Source organism: Maylandia zebra, linkage group LG3, assembly GCF_041146795.1.
Source record: "Maylandia zebra isolate NMK-2024a linkage group LG3, Mzebra_GT3a, whole genome shotgun sequence".
NCBI classification, from domain to species: Eukaryota; Metazoa; Chordata; class Actinopteri; order Cichliformes; family Cichlidae; genus Maylandia; species Maylandia zebra.
Window position 1 is genome coordinate 43397344 of NC_135169.1, and position 17453 is coordinate 43414796.

Genomic DNA, 17453 nt, shown 5'->3' on the forward strand with positions numbered 1-17453 from the left:
TAAATTAAGTAAAATATTGCTTTTTCTGGATGTCTGCTGCAGAAACTGTAGATGAACATTTTTATAGATGATTGCAATTACAGGTATACACTCAGGGTAAACACTTATCTCAAGTATGATTGATTTATTTACTAAAATAAGCATCTTAATGGTGAAAAAAGACTTTCTCTCCATTATTAGAAAAGAAACACATTTCTGAGCATTTTCCAGTCACGTTTTATTTAATTTTTGAAAAAAAAGAAAAGAAAAGTTTGGTCTATATATCATGTTTCATATCATGTCATTTTCAGCATTTAAAAATACTCTTTACTACGACATTTCCAACATCGAACGCTGTATTCTGAATGACTTTAATTCATGCAATAACACACTCTTGCACAGTATGATATGAACAGCTCACACATATGCACACATCCATCCATCCACACACACACACACACACACACACACACACACACACACACACACACACACAATCAAAACAATAAGAGTACACTCTTATGTTCTTGTTCTACTTTGTGAGGGATTTTTTTTGTATCAATTACAAAAATCACCAAAACAACACAAAACAATGCAATGAAAAGCACAATAATAAAATGAATGAAAAAATACCAGATGTTTATATTAAAAAGCACTTTGTGAGCTCATAAATAGGGCGGCGTAAGTATACATTAAAAAAAATATAAGGTAGAGAGCAACGTAGTGGCTAACAATGGAGGGGGTGAGAACTGGAAAAAAAAAGGGAGAAATACTCTTTTATCTTTCACACATGGATACACTACATATGGTTTCAAACCAGAAATGTGGCAAAGCACAAAAATGCTAAAAATGTGTTCTTTGTTAATTTGTTCAGGTGTTACAACAGATTTTTTACATATATAAGCAAACATTTGGTAAAGTATACAACAGACTCGTCACTGTGTGAAACAGACTGATGTCTTCATGCGCCGAGACACTCAAAGTTCTTGAAATAAATTTTTACTCTATATAAATGAATACAGACAAAATATTCCAAATTATCATTGACAAATAGCTCTGTAGTAATGATTTACACTATTAATACTCAGCTCATTAGACTGATAAGTAATGAATAACATTCATTTTTTTCAAGGTTAGGTGTTTTGTCTGTATTTATTCATGTTTTTTTTTTAAATTTTTTTATTTATTTTTAAATAATTTAATCATGTCTTCTATTTTCCACATGGATCAGCTCCTGGATATTTATGTGATCAAATAATAGTTTGAAAAATAATACAAACTATGGAATAATAGATCTTGGAAAAATGAATGAATGACAATAGCAAAACACTGCTGCTGGTTTCCAGGTTTACCTGAAAACAAATACTCTTAAATAATCTTTCCATTTCAAAATTCAGATATTATCTATTCAGATAGATGCAGTACATCTGTTAAACCCCACAAAACAAACACAGGCACAGACCCTTTTTTCACAACCGGTTGAAAAAGTGAGGACAGACCAAAAGGGTCTCACTTTCCAAAATGTCCTTACTGTAGTGGTCTACAATACCATCTGGTCCTCACTATGATAGCTGGACTAGAACACACACACACACACACACACACACACACACACACACACACACACACACACACACACACACACACACACACACACACACTGCAAATCATATCATTACACTTGATTGAATGAGTTAAATATTTTTAACAGCTGTTGTCACAATGTAAATACTTTTAAGTGTTAGATTTTTTCCACATGGTTCCATTTTCATCTTCTGAATTTTTTCATATGAATTGATGATGAAATATTGTGTGCAAGAGCGTGTGTGCCTGTAGTCATCAGTCAGTCAAGAGATGTGGAGTATGTGACCTCAGTGTACGACAGGCACTGCCAAACTCCACTCACATACACACGCATATTCGTTTTTAAAGAAAGGTGCCAGCTTTCCAGTCTCGATAGACAGCCAGATCGATTATATATATATATAATCTTATTTGACAGGTACAGACACAAAGACACCTTATGGGGGTAGAGTACCGGCCACAATTTACCTGCCTCTCTATCTCCATTTCAGGCGCACATGCAGGCATGTACACAAGGGAGAAAATCAAATTTCCAGGCCTTTTTACTGTGGGTCAGGTTGGCATTCAAATTCATTAATCTAGCATATGGGAGTCAGCTAGGGACACGTGGGGTGAGCCCTTGTAAGGAGATTACAACCCACACAGGTGCACCAGCACACAAAAAGGCACAGACAGACATAGACATACAATGGATACACATGCAAACGACGGGAGGCAAAAAACACATATTGAGTAATATACGTGTGACAGGGGCATTGTGTTGACATTGTTTAGGTCCATTAGGTGAGTGGAAGGGTCACTGCAAAGCAAATGTGGCCACTTTTGTCCTAGAATGAAATCCTGGTGGGCGTGGTCTCAGCAACGTTCCCACTGATCAGTTGTGAGAGATGACTGGAATGGTCTGAGCAGTCAAATAATCTCAAATTAATCGAACAGACTTGAGATTTTGGACTGATATATTATCACCATTGTCAAAACACCAAATTAGAGAATCTTCTGGAAGAATCAAGCTGCATGAGAACTGAAAGCTAAACAACTTATTTCCTTTTTTTAAACGTGACAGTCGTCCATAGTCTGTCACATTCATTAGAACAAGGGCAAGTGAGAAATATAAGAAAACCTCTCTCTCTCTCGCTCTCTCTCTCTCTCTCTCTCTCACTCACACTCACACACACACACACACACACACACACACACACACACACGAAGTGTCTCGCACACACCAGCAACAGTCAAGAAGACAACGGCTAGCAGATAGATGGTCGCTAAGCAACAGGCAAAAGACTAAAAATATGGTCGCATTTCTTCATTCACTTAGAGAGCAGGCACACGCACAAACTCACACACACACACGCAAACACTTTCAGTCGTCCTCCAGCAAGGCTTATCAACCTTTAAAAAGCCTACATTTCTAAATCCGTCCCAGTATTCCTGTGGCGTCAGCAGCACTATTATCCTGCCCACTCATTCGGAAACTGGCAACTGTTACTGAAGCTTAAGTCATTGAGAAAAAAAAGAAAGAGTTTGGCCCTAGTAAGAGGCTGGCAGGGGCCATGGCAATGTGCAAGTCATGCCAAACATTGAAACACTGACCTCGGTCGTGGAGGGTTCAGGCCTAGGTTTCAACATATTATGTGCTGAGACCAAATAATTACAGATCATTAAAGGGTGTGAATGTTAAATGTTAAAATGAACAGCCTCAGCCGTGAAATTAGCAATTTTAGCCTCGTACAAATATGACTAATTCAAGAGATTTTTAAAGTTGTCGTTTTTTTTTACTGGTAAGGCTTAAAGTTAGGGGCGTGGACGCTATCTCAACCTATCAGGCAAATGTCAACGTACAAACACACATATCTTAGTTTCACTGTGACTTATCATTATATATTATATTTAGTGCTGTCAGCGTTAATCTCGTTAAAATGACGTTAACACCATAACCGCATTAACGCGGCAAATCTCCGTTAGCGAGTTAGCGCGGATCGCCCCGTGCGTGGGGCTGGACGGCGCTAACGTGTTAATGAGCTAACGCATTAACAAGCTAACGCATTGTCAATGTGCAGCCCCATGCGTGGGGCGATTCGCGCTAACTCGCTAACTGAGATTTGCTAATGCGGTTATGGCGTTAATGTCATTTTAACGAGATTAACGCTGACAAACTATCAACAACCCACTGAATACTTCCAGTTCACATCTTCCCAATGTGGCAGTTTGCAAAATTTGGCTTTCAGACTATCCCCACCTTTCACATGGACAGTAGAGTTGCCTTAGGTTGACTTAACATGACCTCAGCATCTGAAAGGCTGAAAACGTCTTGACCAACGCCCTTTTCTACAGGTGTTGGGACAGGACATGTCATCATGTTTAACTTCTGTAGAACAATGTTAAATCTTTGCAGCTAAAAGGAATATGGCAGATGTCCAAACTCTATCATTGAAAGTGGGCTGGGGAAAACAGCTTTCCTTTATTTCCTGCAGCAAAAGATGTACCATAGAAAGAGTGAAGTTGCAATGGATACAGGAATGTTTACCCCCATAGAGCAATGCCTGTTTGCACCAATCACCCACTTATCTTCCATTTCTACATCCACCGAACTTGGCGGGGCTGTATCAGAGGCGTGGATTGGTCACAAATTAAGGCGGCTTTGTCATGTCTGCATTTATACGGGCTGACAGCAGTGAGTGGGCTGTCCATATTTAACAATAAGGATGGCAGGCAGGTAAATTGTTGTTTTCTGTCCTATTCTTGTGTCAGTCAACAAACCAAAAAGCTAAATTATTGTTTATCTCAGGATGATTTTTCTTGAAGATCTCCGTCAGCATGGTGGGTAGTTGAGAGAAAAATCGCCCACTTCCTGCAGAGTATCTCTTTCTATACTGTTTTCAACAAAGGGAAGTTAGCGTTTAATAATAATCTACACTGACAAGCCATATGCCATCCCTTCTGTCCAGTTTCGGTCCAGCCTCCGGGCAGGACCGGGCTATTAACACCACATAATGCAGATCTGGGCTTTGACACTTTAAACGACAGACACGGATGACAAAACAGTTCACACGATACATGGCCTAATATTCTCGCTTTTAGCTATTCTGAATATCTTACTTTCACTTCCACGCACACCACGCCTGAGTTTCACAGAAAAAAAAGTTTCACGAAAACATAATAAATAGCACAGTTTTACCCATAAAATATACCAGATCATTTACCACATATATCTGTAGTGTGAACATTTTTATGAAATTCTTGCCAGTTATTTTGTTTGTTTGTTTTTTTTTTTTACAAACTACAACCAGCAGCTTGTAGACTGCACACTGAAAACGTGATCTGTGACTATTTTCTTCTATCTCATCTTTGGATACACACACTTGTGATTTATATGTATATATATATATTTTTTTTTTAATTTTTTGTTTAGATTACAAAGAAATGTCCCGACTGGAGCAGAACAGTCATGTGATATTTCAGAGCTGCCGTACATTTCCTTCAAAGTGTCTCACTCTCCTGTGGTTTTATGTTCACACTCTTCTTGTTGCATTGGGTTTCCTTAAAAATGTCCTCTCGTTTCTCTTTGTTTCAGAGAAAAAAGTCCACGTGAGTCTTTCTTGAATACCTCCAGAGTTTTACTTACAGAGTGGGTCTTAAGATAGAGGGGATATCAATGACTTCTCGCACACACATCAACAACAGTTTCTGTTATCATGTACAATTAGAAACACTGGCTGTAGTCATGGTTCTGATTTGTCGTCAACACCGTCGTCTCGCAGTCGATCCTTCGCTCCGATTCTTGTGTTGTTCATCGACGGCATCACAGAAGTCCCTGCTTGGCTCAAAGTTGTTCACATTATCCGTAGTTTAAAGTGTAAACAATGCACCTCACGATGTGTCGTGCACAAAGCTTCAGCTTTTTCTTGGTGGACTGTTCTTGTTGGTTCTTCCTCCCCACTTTAGAGATTTCTTCACTTGAATTTGTCTTGTCCATTATCAGATCACGCTGCATTTATACGGTTTTTCATTGTTGTTATTTTTTACAATTGCACGGTAACAACATCAACACGTGACGCCACTCAAAAGTTTAGTAAAAAGTGTGGGAATTTGGCATTAAACAGATGCCAAAATGAAACAGAAACTGGCTCAATTAAAAAGAGGGCAGGTCGGTCGGTGCTGACTACAACATTTCATCAACTTTAAGACTTTATTCCTACGGGGAAGATAAAAGTAAGGCAAGAGCAAGGGTCTGAGGAAAGTGTATGGTGTGTGTAGGGACTATTTTGCACAGTGTACTGAGGAAGAAAAGAATAAAAAGACAAAAATAAAATAAAATGAAAGGATGTTCACTTTTCATCTCGCCCGCAAATTGGTCCCCGCAACTGCAGAATCACCCAAGGGCCCCAAGAGTGTGTATATGTGAGTGTGTGTGTGTCTGTGTGCATTTGGTGGAAGAGGGATTAAAAGTGTGAAGTCACTGTCAGTTTTAGAGCTCAAATGTTCAGACAGGAGCGTCCACTGATACAGTAAAGGTGGAGGGAGCGAACGAGTGACTAATACAGGGCAGTAAAAGGTTTTTACCACATATTCTTGTTTATGCTATACACACTTTCTTCTTTCTCTATTTCTGTTTCTTCTTGTCTCATCTTTTCCATTTTTATATCTCACTTTAATCCTCACTCTCAACCTATTTTCTCTTCAGAAGCCAGCTGATCGTCTTTTCGTTCCAGCTGTCTTGGCAGTATATTAGGACAACATGAGCCTGTACACTTTGTTGTCAACTGCTGATTTTAGAAGCACCCTCAAAAGTCAGTTTTATACCTTTTTTCCACGATGTTACATTTTAATTTTATGTATTCGAGAAGTTTCGTCATAACTAGACCAGAAGGAGGGGCTTCCTGTCTAAAAGAGCTGCTAATGTAGAATAAATAATTATTAATTTGGACATTTGGCAAGTTTTACTGTTTATGAGGACTCACTCTCTGTTTTTCAGGACAGAGAGGAATGTAGGGAAAAAACACATCTGATGAAAAACTGAAATAGTCTTTGGACGGATTTAAAGATTTCCTGAAAAGTCGGCCCATATCGATCCATCTCGACTCCCTCTTTCAAGACTGCTGCATCGCTCTCTCTCTCTCTCTCTCTTTTCATATTGGCAGTGGGCCTCTCTCTCCCTCTGCTTTCCTTTCCATTTAAAACCCTGGTATATGGCAATAGGCCTCCAGGGAAGCCAGCAGGATGTAAATCAGCCACAATGAGACAAACATCAGCGACGTTATTATTTTGCAAGTCCGCGGCCCACCCAGCTCGCCACCGGCGACTGTTGCCCGCCTCCGGTACAGAAGCGTGAGCACGCTCACCACAGCTAAGATAGTGAAGAGGGTGACAGAGAAGGCCAGACTTCCTGGGTCCACCTTGAAAGGTTTGCCCTTGGAGCGCCAGGCGATGGCAGCGATGGTCCATGCCACGCCAATGCCCAGAAAGACGTTAACCGCATTGGAGCCGGTGACGTTGCCGATGGAGGCGTCAGCGTACTGGTCCTGGATGGCAGCGACCTTGCTGGCAAATGTGTCTAGAAGAAAGAAAGAAAGAAAGAAAGAAAGGCTTTATTGTAAAACCCTTTTTTATGCTGCCTCATTTTTAGGGTTCTTTCTTCTACTACGTTCATCTTTTCAAAACCTCAGAGCAACCGCTTCAAACTACAATAGAAAAATCAATGTGCAAGATTAGAACAAGGCATAAAAGCAAAGCATAGACCTAGCGTCAAAACAAGACAATGACACTGTGCCAACCAAAACTATGGAAATTACTTTAATTGAATAAATTTTAGATGTATTTTTGTGAAGGACTTGCTCACAGGCTGCTGCAAAAAGCTAAAGGTAACAACTGTTTTCCACTTAAAAACATACAAGTGAACATCATGTCATTCAAGAATGGAAAGAGAAGCATAAAGACAGGACAAAACTGTGAAGTGGTTGTTCTTTTTTACAGGCAGACACTGATTATCAGTCTAAGAAAAAAAAGTTACAACACCTAGGAAGAAGAAAAGCAACTGTACCGATAACTGAGGACATAATACTCAAAGACAGACAAAGGACAAACAAATGCTTGGGTGACAGCCAAATACAGCAGAAGATTTTATAACCTGCATAATTTAAATATGCAATGCTGTCAAATCCAATCAGTAGATATTTGGTTACACTGGTGCTTATCCAGTCAGCTATCACGAAGATGATGGGGAGTCATACATAAGATTTTATAAAAAAGGTTTGTTGCAGACACTGGAAGTCATTGATGAGTGAAATCCTGACATTTCCGGGAATATCCTACATGTCAGTTAAAGTCAAACTCAGTTCTTCACTCTTGGTAGATCACCTAACACTTGCTGACATCTTATACACCCACAGTTTCTATGTATCTGCAAGCCCCTTTGCAACCACAAAGGTCAGTTCCTCCATTCCTTTTGCATAAATATTATCACGGATGTGTAACACTGTATGTGTAATTGAAAGGATTACACACTCACTTGCCACTTTTTTTAGGTACACCTTGCTACAACGAAACCATTGATACAAACAAACAATATTGTTTAGTTTTAAATGCCTGTGATCTATTGTCCACGAGATCATGCTCTAACAGGAGCAGCACCTGGTCTTTCGCTGCTGTAGCCAATCTGCTTCAAGGTTTGATGCACTGTGCATTCAGAGATGCTCCTCTGCAGACCTTAATTGTATTATGTGATTATTTGACTTACTGTTTAATTCCTATGAAGTCCTATGAAAGCCATTCTCTGACCTCTGGCATTAACAAGACAAAGAACTGACACTCATTGGGTATTTTGCTTTTTTGGATCATTCTCTGTAAACCTTAAAGAGGTGGTTGTGTTGAAAATCTGCTGTTTCTAAAGCACCCACATTCAGCCCATCTGTAAGGTGGCCCTGAGAGGCCAAATGGACTACAACTTAAGAAAAGATCAGCAATAAGAAAAACGCTGCAATAGCACACAAAACACAACGGAAATAGGAAGAAATGAAAACGGAAATAGAAAAAACGAAAACAGAAATAGGTAAAAATAGATTTCTAAAAGCACAAGGGAAGTGTTTCTGGGGAGGCAATAACCCGACGGACCAGTTGCAGGAACCAAAATATGCAATAAGAATTGTGCTGGGAGACACTTAAAAGAAGTGGAGGATCTATCGGTAACTGTGTTAGCCTAACTATTAGCCTAAAAATCTGTCATCAGTATTATATGAATCATGAGAATAAAACACATCTACCATGTTTTGGGCGCCTGCAACTGGTCCGTCGGGTTATTGTCTCCCCAGAAACACTTCCCTTGTGCTTTTGGAAATCTGTCTTTTCCTAATTCTGTTTTTGTTTTTCCGATTTCCATTGTGTTTTGTGTGTTTTTGCAGCGTTTTTCTTATTGCTGGTCTTTTCTTAAGTTGTAGTCCGTTTGGCCTCTCAGGGCCACCGTACATCTGGCACCAACAACTATCAAATACACTTAAATCACCTTTCTTCCCCATTCTGATGGTCAGTTTGAATTTTGGCAGATCTTCTTGACTATGACTGCATTCGCAAATGCAGCTGTGATGTGATTCGCTGATTAGATACATGCAATGACGAGCTGTTGAATCAAAGCAACTTACAAAGTGGACGGTGAGTGTATACTGCATAAGGAAATAACAATCTGTCAGCCACAGTTAAAGTCTCTTAGTCCATATTTTTGTAATCATGCTCCATGGAGCTGAATCAGTGGTTTAATGCTGGTTGCTCAGTGGTTGCCCTGTGTCCAGGTTATATCTTTAGAGAGAAATTTCCATCCCTGTGGGATCCCTGTGGAATGATCATTTCTGTGTTCACATTGGGTCACTGTTTGAGGCGAGAGCCTTTAGAGTTACATTATCAAAATTTATGTGCATTTAAAAAAGCCTCAGGAGGTTTGCGTTGCTCCGCGATACACATTTTTGTCAGAAATGGATTCACTTGCCATATATCGTTTTTTTTATGCACACTGGGCAGAATTAAACATCACTTGCATTAGTTTCAGAGAAGATTTACTAGTCCTGCTGCAATTTACAGTTGTGTTCTGGCATCAGAACAACCAAAATCAATGTAATAAATGCTGTGAAATGCTGTAGGTGTACACTAAGTGTGCTCTGTGGTGCAGGATATGTGAGGAGAAACTGGATGAAAAGCAGAGAGACTACAACTGGGTTGGCAGGGAATACCGGCGGAAGCTGCTGCCAGTTACTGAACGTCTGTTTTTAGACAGGCTGGTGAGAAGAGCCTCAATTTTCATTTGAATGTCAGTGAGATTAGCTGAAATTCGTATCCCAACATTAAAACTGTCCTCAAAATTTTTTCGGGGGGGGGACTGTAATCCTGCTGGGGGTAGACGACACAAAAAACAAGTGTGTGTGTGCACATAGGGGCAGCCATATAACTCCACATTACTGCCTCCAAATAAGATCATCAGACACATGTTAGAGATGCAGTGGGACAAAATCCAGCAGCATCACAGACTCTGAATTAGCAATGTTTCTTAAAAGGAATCAGTTTGCTAAAGAAATATCTTCACTTGTCTAAAAAGCAACTTAAATCCCAATAGGTGCTCAATGAACATTTATTTGCTATTTCATATAAGGCTGTTCGATATAAGATATATATCGGATGACGATATGAAAACGTCTATCGTTTCATTTTACGCTATCGTTTGTTTCGTGGTGTCGCAAAATAAACTGTTTACGGCAATATTTTTCATGACTTTGATGGTCACTGTAGTTTATTAATTTCTTAAAGCTCTCTCTTTCTCTTATATTTAAAATAACCACGCTACAGGCGGATACGCGACTGTTTTTCCACGTTGTTGTTAGCAACAGTGACGGTAAACCCAGCGTGTGGCTCCGCCGTCCACTTGTTTATTTTCCACATAAACCTTTCACAATAAAGCTGAAGATCCTGTTGGGATTTTTCAAAATAAACTGAAATGATGACAAACAGGAAGAGCAGTTGAAACAAATCGAGGACCTTATTTCTAAACGAGGGGCTACCTCTGTAGCATGGACATGGTTTTGTTATGAAAAGTATGACACGGACCAGAAAACTGTACTATGCAAATTATGCAGGAAACTGGTCGGTGAAAACACCCGACTCCAGGTACACGACGCCCAGCTGAAAACACTTCACACGAGTCGAGTTACCCGAGATTCACAGAATTTACAGAAAATTTAAAATTTTTGTGATATATATCTTTGTCGGGACAATAAATGTCTAATATCGGGATATGAGATTTTGGTCATATTGCACAGCCCTAATTTCATATGTTTAAAAATAGAAAACAGAACTGTCATGGTTGTGGGTCTCTGACCCAGTGTTTTGTGTTTGTGGACTTTTTTGAATCTTGATAAGTCATTATTGTGGTATTCTTAGAGTTCTCATATTTCCTAGTTTAGTTTTCTTCGTTTATGAGTTTCTGATTCTTGTGTTTATCCTTTGTGGTTCTGGTTTAGTTTCCCTTATTGTTTTGTCCTCAGTGTTTCCTGTCTTGTTATGATAGTCTCTTGTCCTGCATGCATTGTTTAGTTTTCCTTCCCCTCTCTCGTTGCGTCTGATTTGTTCCTGCTGTGTTTCTCTCCTGTTTCCCTCGTTATCCTGCATGTGTATTTAAGTCTTCAGTCACACTCTGGTCGTCGTGGTCTCCATGTTTGCAGTGTGTTTCTTGTGTGTAGTTCATGTTCCTTTATTGTGTCCTGGTTGCAAGAGTCTTAGTTCTAAACTTGTTTCTTTTAGTGTTTTTTTTTTTTTAATTTTTATTTTTGCACCACATCTGACTTCTTCATCACAGCAAATAAAGCTGCCTCTTAGATTTAAATCCCCCGTCTCTGAGTCCTGCGATCTGGTCCTGCCTAGCCAGCCACACAGGTAACAATGATGAGAACAGCCTGTTTAATGCTGTGGTGAATGTACGCAGACCTACTGGAGTGTCATCTTCTGAACATCTTCATTTGGCTCGTATAAACTCCTTTCGTCCACACTATTCCTGCTAAACGGTCACAAAAATATCTAAAAGTTCTCATTTGATGAACGAGGCTGTGCAGATTTTTATTGTTATACTAAAACAATTTAAATCCTCTGTTGCAGCAACTTCCCACAAAATTCCAAAAGGACTTTCCACAGTGAAATTCATGTATTTAGACCAAAGGAAGAGCAACAACTAAATCAATATTATCCAAAAAGTCAAAAATCAGTTCACACAGAGATAAACTTCAGGTATGAAGCAGCGTATGAGATGAAGACTGCAAACCAGCGTCAGCATTTGTTCACCACGGATGCACATATCAAACACCACTTACCGTTTAAATACCTCAGATGGCTACAAATGAGCTGTGCAAACCTCTTAAACAGGCAGAAACATTTTTGCAGCGTGCAGCTTTCAAACCATCAGCGTTTGCTCTCTAATTGCCTGAGTCTGCAAATTCTGTGTAAATTGGGCCGATAATCCTGGAGTGTGTCTCCAATCAAATAACACAGAAATGCTTTTATGAATCTCGAGGAGGACAGAGAGAAGAGTAGGAGGAGGGAAGGGCGTATGTCAGAGAAATGGAAACGAGAGAGCAGATGAGTGTTGCTAACAAGTTTTAAGGAGATCACACACGCAGAAGGCAGCAAACACTCCCTGTGAAAGTCATAATGGCCCGCTGGAGATGCTGCATGCTAACTTGCAGCTCCTCGACAGGAAAAGCACACGTTTTTACCCACACGCACGCCTGGTTTCTACAGCATACACAGGTCAGAATGATGGATGATCCAATAGCAAAAACACTAAGAGGAGGAAAGAAAGAGCGGAGTAAGGTAACACCAAGTCAGAGTAACAAATTGACCAGAATGGGGCATGAGAGCCTAACAGATAAGTGGGGGGACTATGAGAGACTAAAGAAGGAACAGATAGAGATCTGGCTGGGAGTGAAAGTGATCAGAGATTCACAACAAGAGGGAAAATGAAAACATTAGAACCTTGCAAAAGGAAACGCGCTGATTTACGGATCTAAAATTCCCCTTCACACACCATAACATGGTTGTAGAAGGAATTGATTCAAACACTACTTTCCAGAGACCTCATCACAAACCATCCAAGTTACTGCCCGGAAGAGCAGCACAGGAGCCGTTTCTATAAATCATACGAAGGGGCAACAATAAACCTGCTGTCGTTAGGAATGAGGCAGGGAATTGAATGAAAGTCTGGGGACGATCTGCCCACTCCGGGCAAGAAAAAAATCCGAGGCTGAAGGCTGTGATGGAGCCGGAGTTTTACAATTATATTTTTGATTTCGATCCTGGAAGTCAAAGCGGCTGCTATTGAAATCAGGCGCAGGAGAGAGGCTTGTGTTTGTTTATTTACATCTGAACTTTGGAGGGAAGACGCAGCTCATTTCATGTCTGGTGAAACGGAAAGCTCGAGTGTGGTGTAATGGGAGGGGAGGAATTTGTAACATGGCAAACGTGGAAAATAATCACTCTGCACCACTGTGGCGTAACACCGAGCCATCTGTTTCTGTTTGAGTCCCGCTAAACCTCTCCTCATACCTGTATTCAGATCAAGCTGCAAGCTGGGAAAATCTTCTTCCTGCTTGTTTTCAACAACCGCACTCATACACAGGCATTACTCATAATAACCCACAATACCACATCTAAATGTAACCATGTGTCTAACTAATTTTTCATTATCTAGCTAAACTAACCCTAACACAATCAGACTAAGAGGTCACACAAAGGTGGTGGTTATGAACTTAATAGGTTAAATCAGGGTTTTTCAATCCAGCTAAAAGCGTGTTCTCAGGAAACGGGTGGTATTTATCCATGCTGACCAATCATCAGCATGGATAAGACACTGTAACCATTGTTGAAAGTTTGTATTTTAACCCAATCTAACCAAGTTGTTTGGAAGGTGAAACAATATAAAAGAAATAAAGATCCCAGACACGTTTTCTGATGTGTTTGATGAGCTGGCCATTGATGAGCGTGTGGTGGTGAATGTTTTGGTGCTTAGATTGGGATTTAAAGTCAAATAATAAGGCTCTTCCCCACTCATCCTCACCTGGCACTGATGTTCCCAGCGCTACAAACACCACAGCCGTCACCGAGTCTTTCAGTCCTATCGTGCAGCCGAAGTGAGATGCCAGATCGCCCGTGACTGCGGTGAGGACGCCGATAAGCGATATGGAGACGATGAAGCAGGCCCAGCCGTTCCAGTACTCTGTGGGAGGGACGAAGGCGAACAGAACCTTCCAGAAGACGGTGAGGAAGTGCATGATGTAGTCGAAGCAGGAGGGCAGCCGCTCCTCGCCGCTCTCCTCCTCGTCATCATCTCCTTTGGGTAGGTGGGAGATTGAAACGGAGTAAAAGTAACAAGACGATTAATAAAAAGGAATGAGACAAAAAGAAGAAACAAGACAGATAAACTTCAGCTTTAACTCTAGTAAGAGACAGAAGTTTGATATCTTTTCTTGTCACATTTATCTCCTAAGTCTCTTGATTAGCTTAGATTAGCATAAAGACTAAAAAACAGCTGATCTATAGCTTTGCTTAAAGCACCCATTTAGCAGCACTTTAAATCTCACTCAATTTGTATTTGACATTGTTTTAAATGTTTTAGTCATGACTTGATGAAAAGCAGCTGGTATGTAGCTGTAATTCACAAAAACTACCCAATATAAGCAAAATGGCTAACTGCCTGAAATACCTCCCCAACCTAACATTTTAATTAGAAGCTAATAACTTACGTCATATTAATTGATAAGCTTTAGAGATTATAGAAATATATTTAAATTAAGAGTGAGGGGTTGTTTTAAGCAACACAAAATGCTGTATTAATTAAATGCTATAATGTACCAATAATTGTGCTATGTTATGCTAATCTAGCTTGCTAGTAGCCCATACTATGCCCATATATGAGAGCTGTTTCATTCAATCCCATTCCCACCAGTTTACAGAGTCAAGCATGCAGCCTTACTTTCTGCCTTTACAAATATTTGCAAAAGAAACATTTTTTGAGTGTGATACTGTAATCAAATGTCACCATAGCAACTAGCAAGTAATTTTGATACATTTCTTCTGTCCAAGATATTCCAAAGTGAATTCTAAGGGATATTATTCAATAGTATATAAAACCTGCTCTACTGATTCAATACGTGCAGAGTACCCTCTCATCCAACATCAGTTTCTGCCTACGTATCCCCCAATTCGGATGAATGGGCAGAAATTCCTACAGACACACTCCAAAGAGTGGAAGCAGTCATAACTGCAACTCCATATGTGCATGAGTAACATGCAGGTAGAAATATTCTTTTGTCCATGTACTGCATTTCCTACAATGTCAAACTACTTTACATAACTAAAACTGAATCAGACTTCTGTCTGTGACAGTAAAGAAACAGACTATGAATGTAATAAACGAAGCTTATGCGTAAGTTCAATAGGGAAGATCTGTAGTCACTCATCTGTCTGCTTCCCAGGTGTTGATGGATAATCTAAGCTTAGATTATCCACATCACTTCCACTTTCCCACGCTGTCAAGCTGATTGTGACATCACATGTCTAGTCCAATCAGCTTTCTGCTGGCCTTCTTCTGACCAATCAGCTTTCACTCTGCATACTGTACATCTGTCATTCTTCTTTGCAGTTGCCTTCGTGCAACTCAGGCTCCATTCAAGCCTCCATCTTCATCTCCACCACCAGTGTCTAGACTCTGGGGAGTCCTGCTCTAATCCCTATCACCACTGAGATCCCGTTCTGCTGCGCCGGGCCATCAGGGTCTAACCGCCAAATATCTCAAACTGAATTCTGTATATCAATAAATCACTTTCAATTCCTTCTGATGATCTCTCCTTATCAAAATACACTATAAGGGTCCAAATTAAATGCTGATGTCACGTTTTAAGAAAAGTTCTTTCCCTTCATCCACCATCTTTAAAAATAAAGTCAAGAAAAATGTCAGCCAAAACCACTGTTCATAAATCAAAATGAAGCCCTTTGTGTGTGTGTGTGTGTGTGTGTGTGTGTGTGTGTGTGTGCGTGTTACCTGCACTGACTGTAACAGCATTGACAAACTGTTCCCTCCAGCTGCTGCTTCCCACCACCAAGGCCAAGTTTGTCTTCTTGATCAGCTTATCTACTGTACTCTATACACACACACACACACACACACACACACACGCACACACAAATATACAAACGCACAAATATCAACCATGCCATTGCATACAAATCAGGCAGAACAGGAAAAACACAACCCTCAAGCTGTTAATTCATTCGCAGCTATACAGAAAGAGGAAACTGCTGACTTCAGGCCTTTCGGTTAAAACCCAAACCATACGTTCATTGAAATTTTCAGGCCCCGGTACTCCAGGTATAAGGTGTGCTAATTAATATAAAGCTGTGAAATCAGCCGTGCCACATTTTACTTATGCTCGCTGTAAAATTCAGGAAGAAAAAACCTTCAGGCATTCTGCTTCAGTGTTTTAGTCTAAAACAGGCAAGAGAAGAAAGATGATAAAAGATGTTGTAAAAGAGCTGACAGCAGCTAAGGAGCACAGCACTAGCAGTCATTACTGTAACTTTACTGACAGGGCTTGGAGGGAATTCTGAATTTTTTACTATCTACTATGTTAAAAGCATCATAAAATGGTAAATGTGCCATATTTTAGCAGTCACGGTAAGATAAATTACTAATTAATCTCGATGTGTGGCAACGCTTAATGATTTATAGATTGGGATGTGATTAACCCAGGCACCATTAGTACATTTCAGTATTGTACAGTAGATGATTAGAGAACAAGCTTTGCATGCATGAAAATGATGGATTACCTTTTCAGCATGCCTAAGAAGTGTATTTACTGCTCTCTGCACACAGACACACACACACACGCACACAAAATGACAAAAAATGGACACGTGAGATGATGAAATCTGTACGCAGACACACGAGTGGTGACATTTCGAGACCAAACAGAGATGAAAATGACGAATGAGAGGACAAATGAATATGACAATTAACAGGAAAAATAAGTAACGATATGATGACACAAGATGAAGAGACAGGCATCAGTTAGGGGTCCACGTGAAGCCACAGAGAACCCTGTCGTTGTGTCGTTATTGTGTTTCCCCGGCTGCACACTCGTGACGATGGTGTTCGTCAGAGTTAGAAATGGATCAGATCTAGGAAGGCCCGCCTCCTAGTGTTAAAATATTTATGAAAGAACAAAGCCAGGCTTGTTTAATGCCTGTTTTGTACTGAAATATGATGAAAGCATATCGTCTGTGTTGGTTCTCAGTCATCCAGATGATGGAAGGAGCTTGAAAAGAAAGCGACTTAACTTCTTTGAGTTTCTGAAAACATCGTGTTAATAAATTATTAACTTATTTTTTGCAGGTCCTTTTTAAAAATCAGCAGCATCCTACCAGAGAAGGCGTTGCTCTACATGCATCCACTGCAAAATGAAAGAATGACACTGGACATTTAGTTTTAGCGACCCAGCAGGACTTAAAATGCATCTGATAGAAGAATCGCTCACATACACCTGCTCTGGTAAAGGCATTGTTAGTGCAGTATCGGCACGCACAGACACACACTTACCTTGAACTCGTAGGACTCCTCTATGACCACTTCTACCTGTGTGTGTTCGCCCAAACTGGGACAGCCCATCTTGGCCACCTCTTCCTCCTCCGCCCCCACCAAAGGCTTGTTTTCATTCGAGTCACCTAGGTGACAATAGAGATGAGTAGTGATGAGACTTTACAGTAATAACAGAAACAGCTACCTGCCCAGCCTGGCAGCAGAGAAGCACATGACAAGAACGGGTTGGTGCTCGTTGGTTAGCAGTGACTGTACTTTCAAAATAAGAGCA

General features: G+C 40.2%; 1 protein-coding gene across 5 annotated transcripts in view; it reads right to left on the reverse strand.

Annotated features, from left to right (window-relative positions):
* Nucleotides 1-200: 200 nt before the first annotated feature.
* slc8a4b (solute carrier family 8 member 4b) overlaps nucleotides 201-17453 on the reverse strand; it is a 126227-nt gene continuing 108974 nt past the window's right edge. For 3 of the 5 annotated variants that reach the window (XM_076881896.1, XM_076881894.1, XM_076881897.1), the window contains 5 exons: nucleotides 17183-17307; nucleotides 16414-16449; nucleotides 15629-15728; nucleotides 13646-13918; nucleotides 201-7117 (listed from right to left, as the gene is read on the reverse strand). In XM_076881896.1, coding sequence (XP_076738011.1) covers nucleotides 6738-7117; nucleotides 13646-13918; nucleotides 15629-15728; nucleotides 16414-16449; nucleotides 17183-17307 — 914 coding nt within the window. In that variant the 3' untranslated portion in view covers nucleotides 201-6737. The remainder of the gene's footprint in view (nucleotides 7118-13645; nucleotides 13919-15628; nucleotides 15729-16413; nucleotides 16450-17182; nucleotides 17308-17453) is intronic. The other 2 variants (XM_076881898.1, XM_076881899.1) reach the window with 1 other exon arrangement.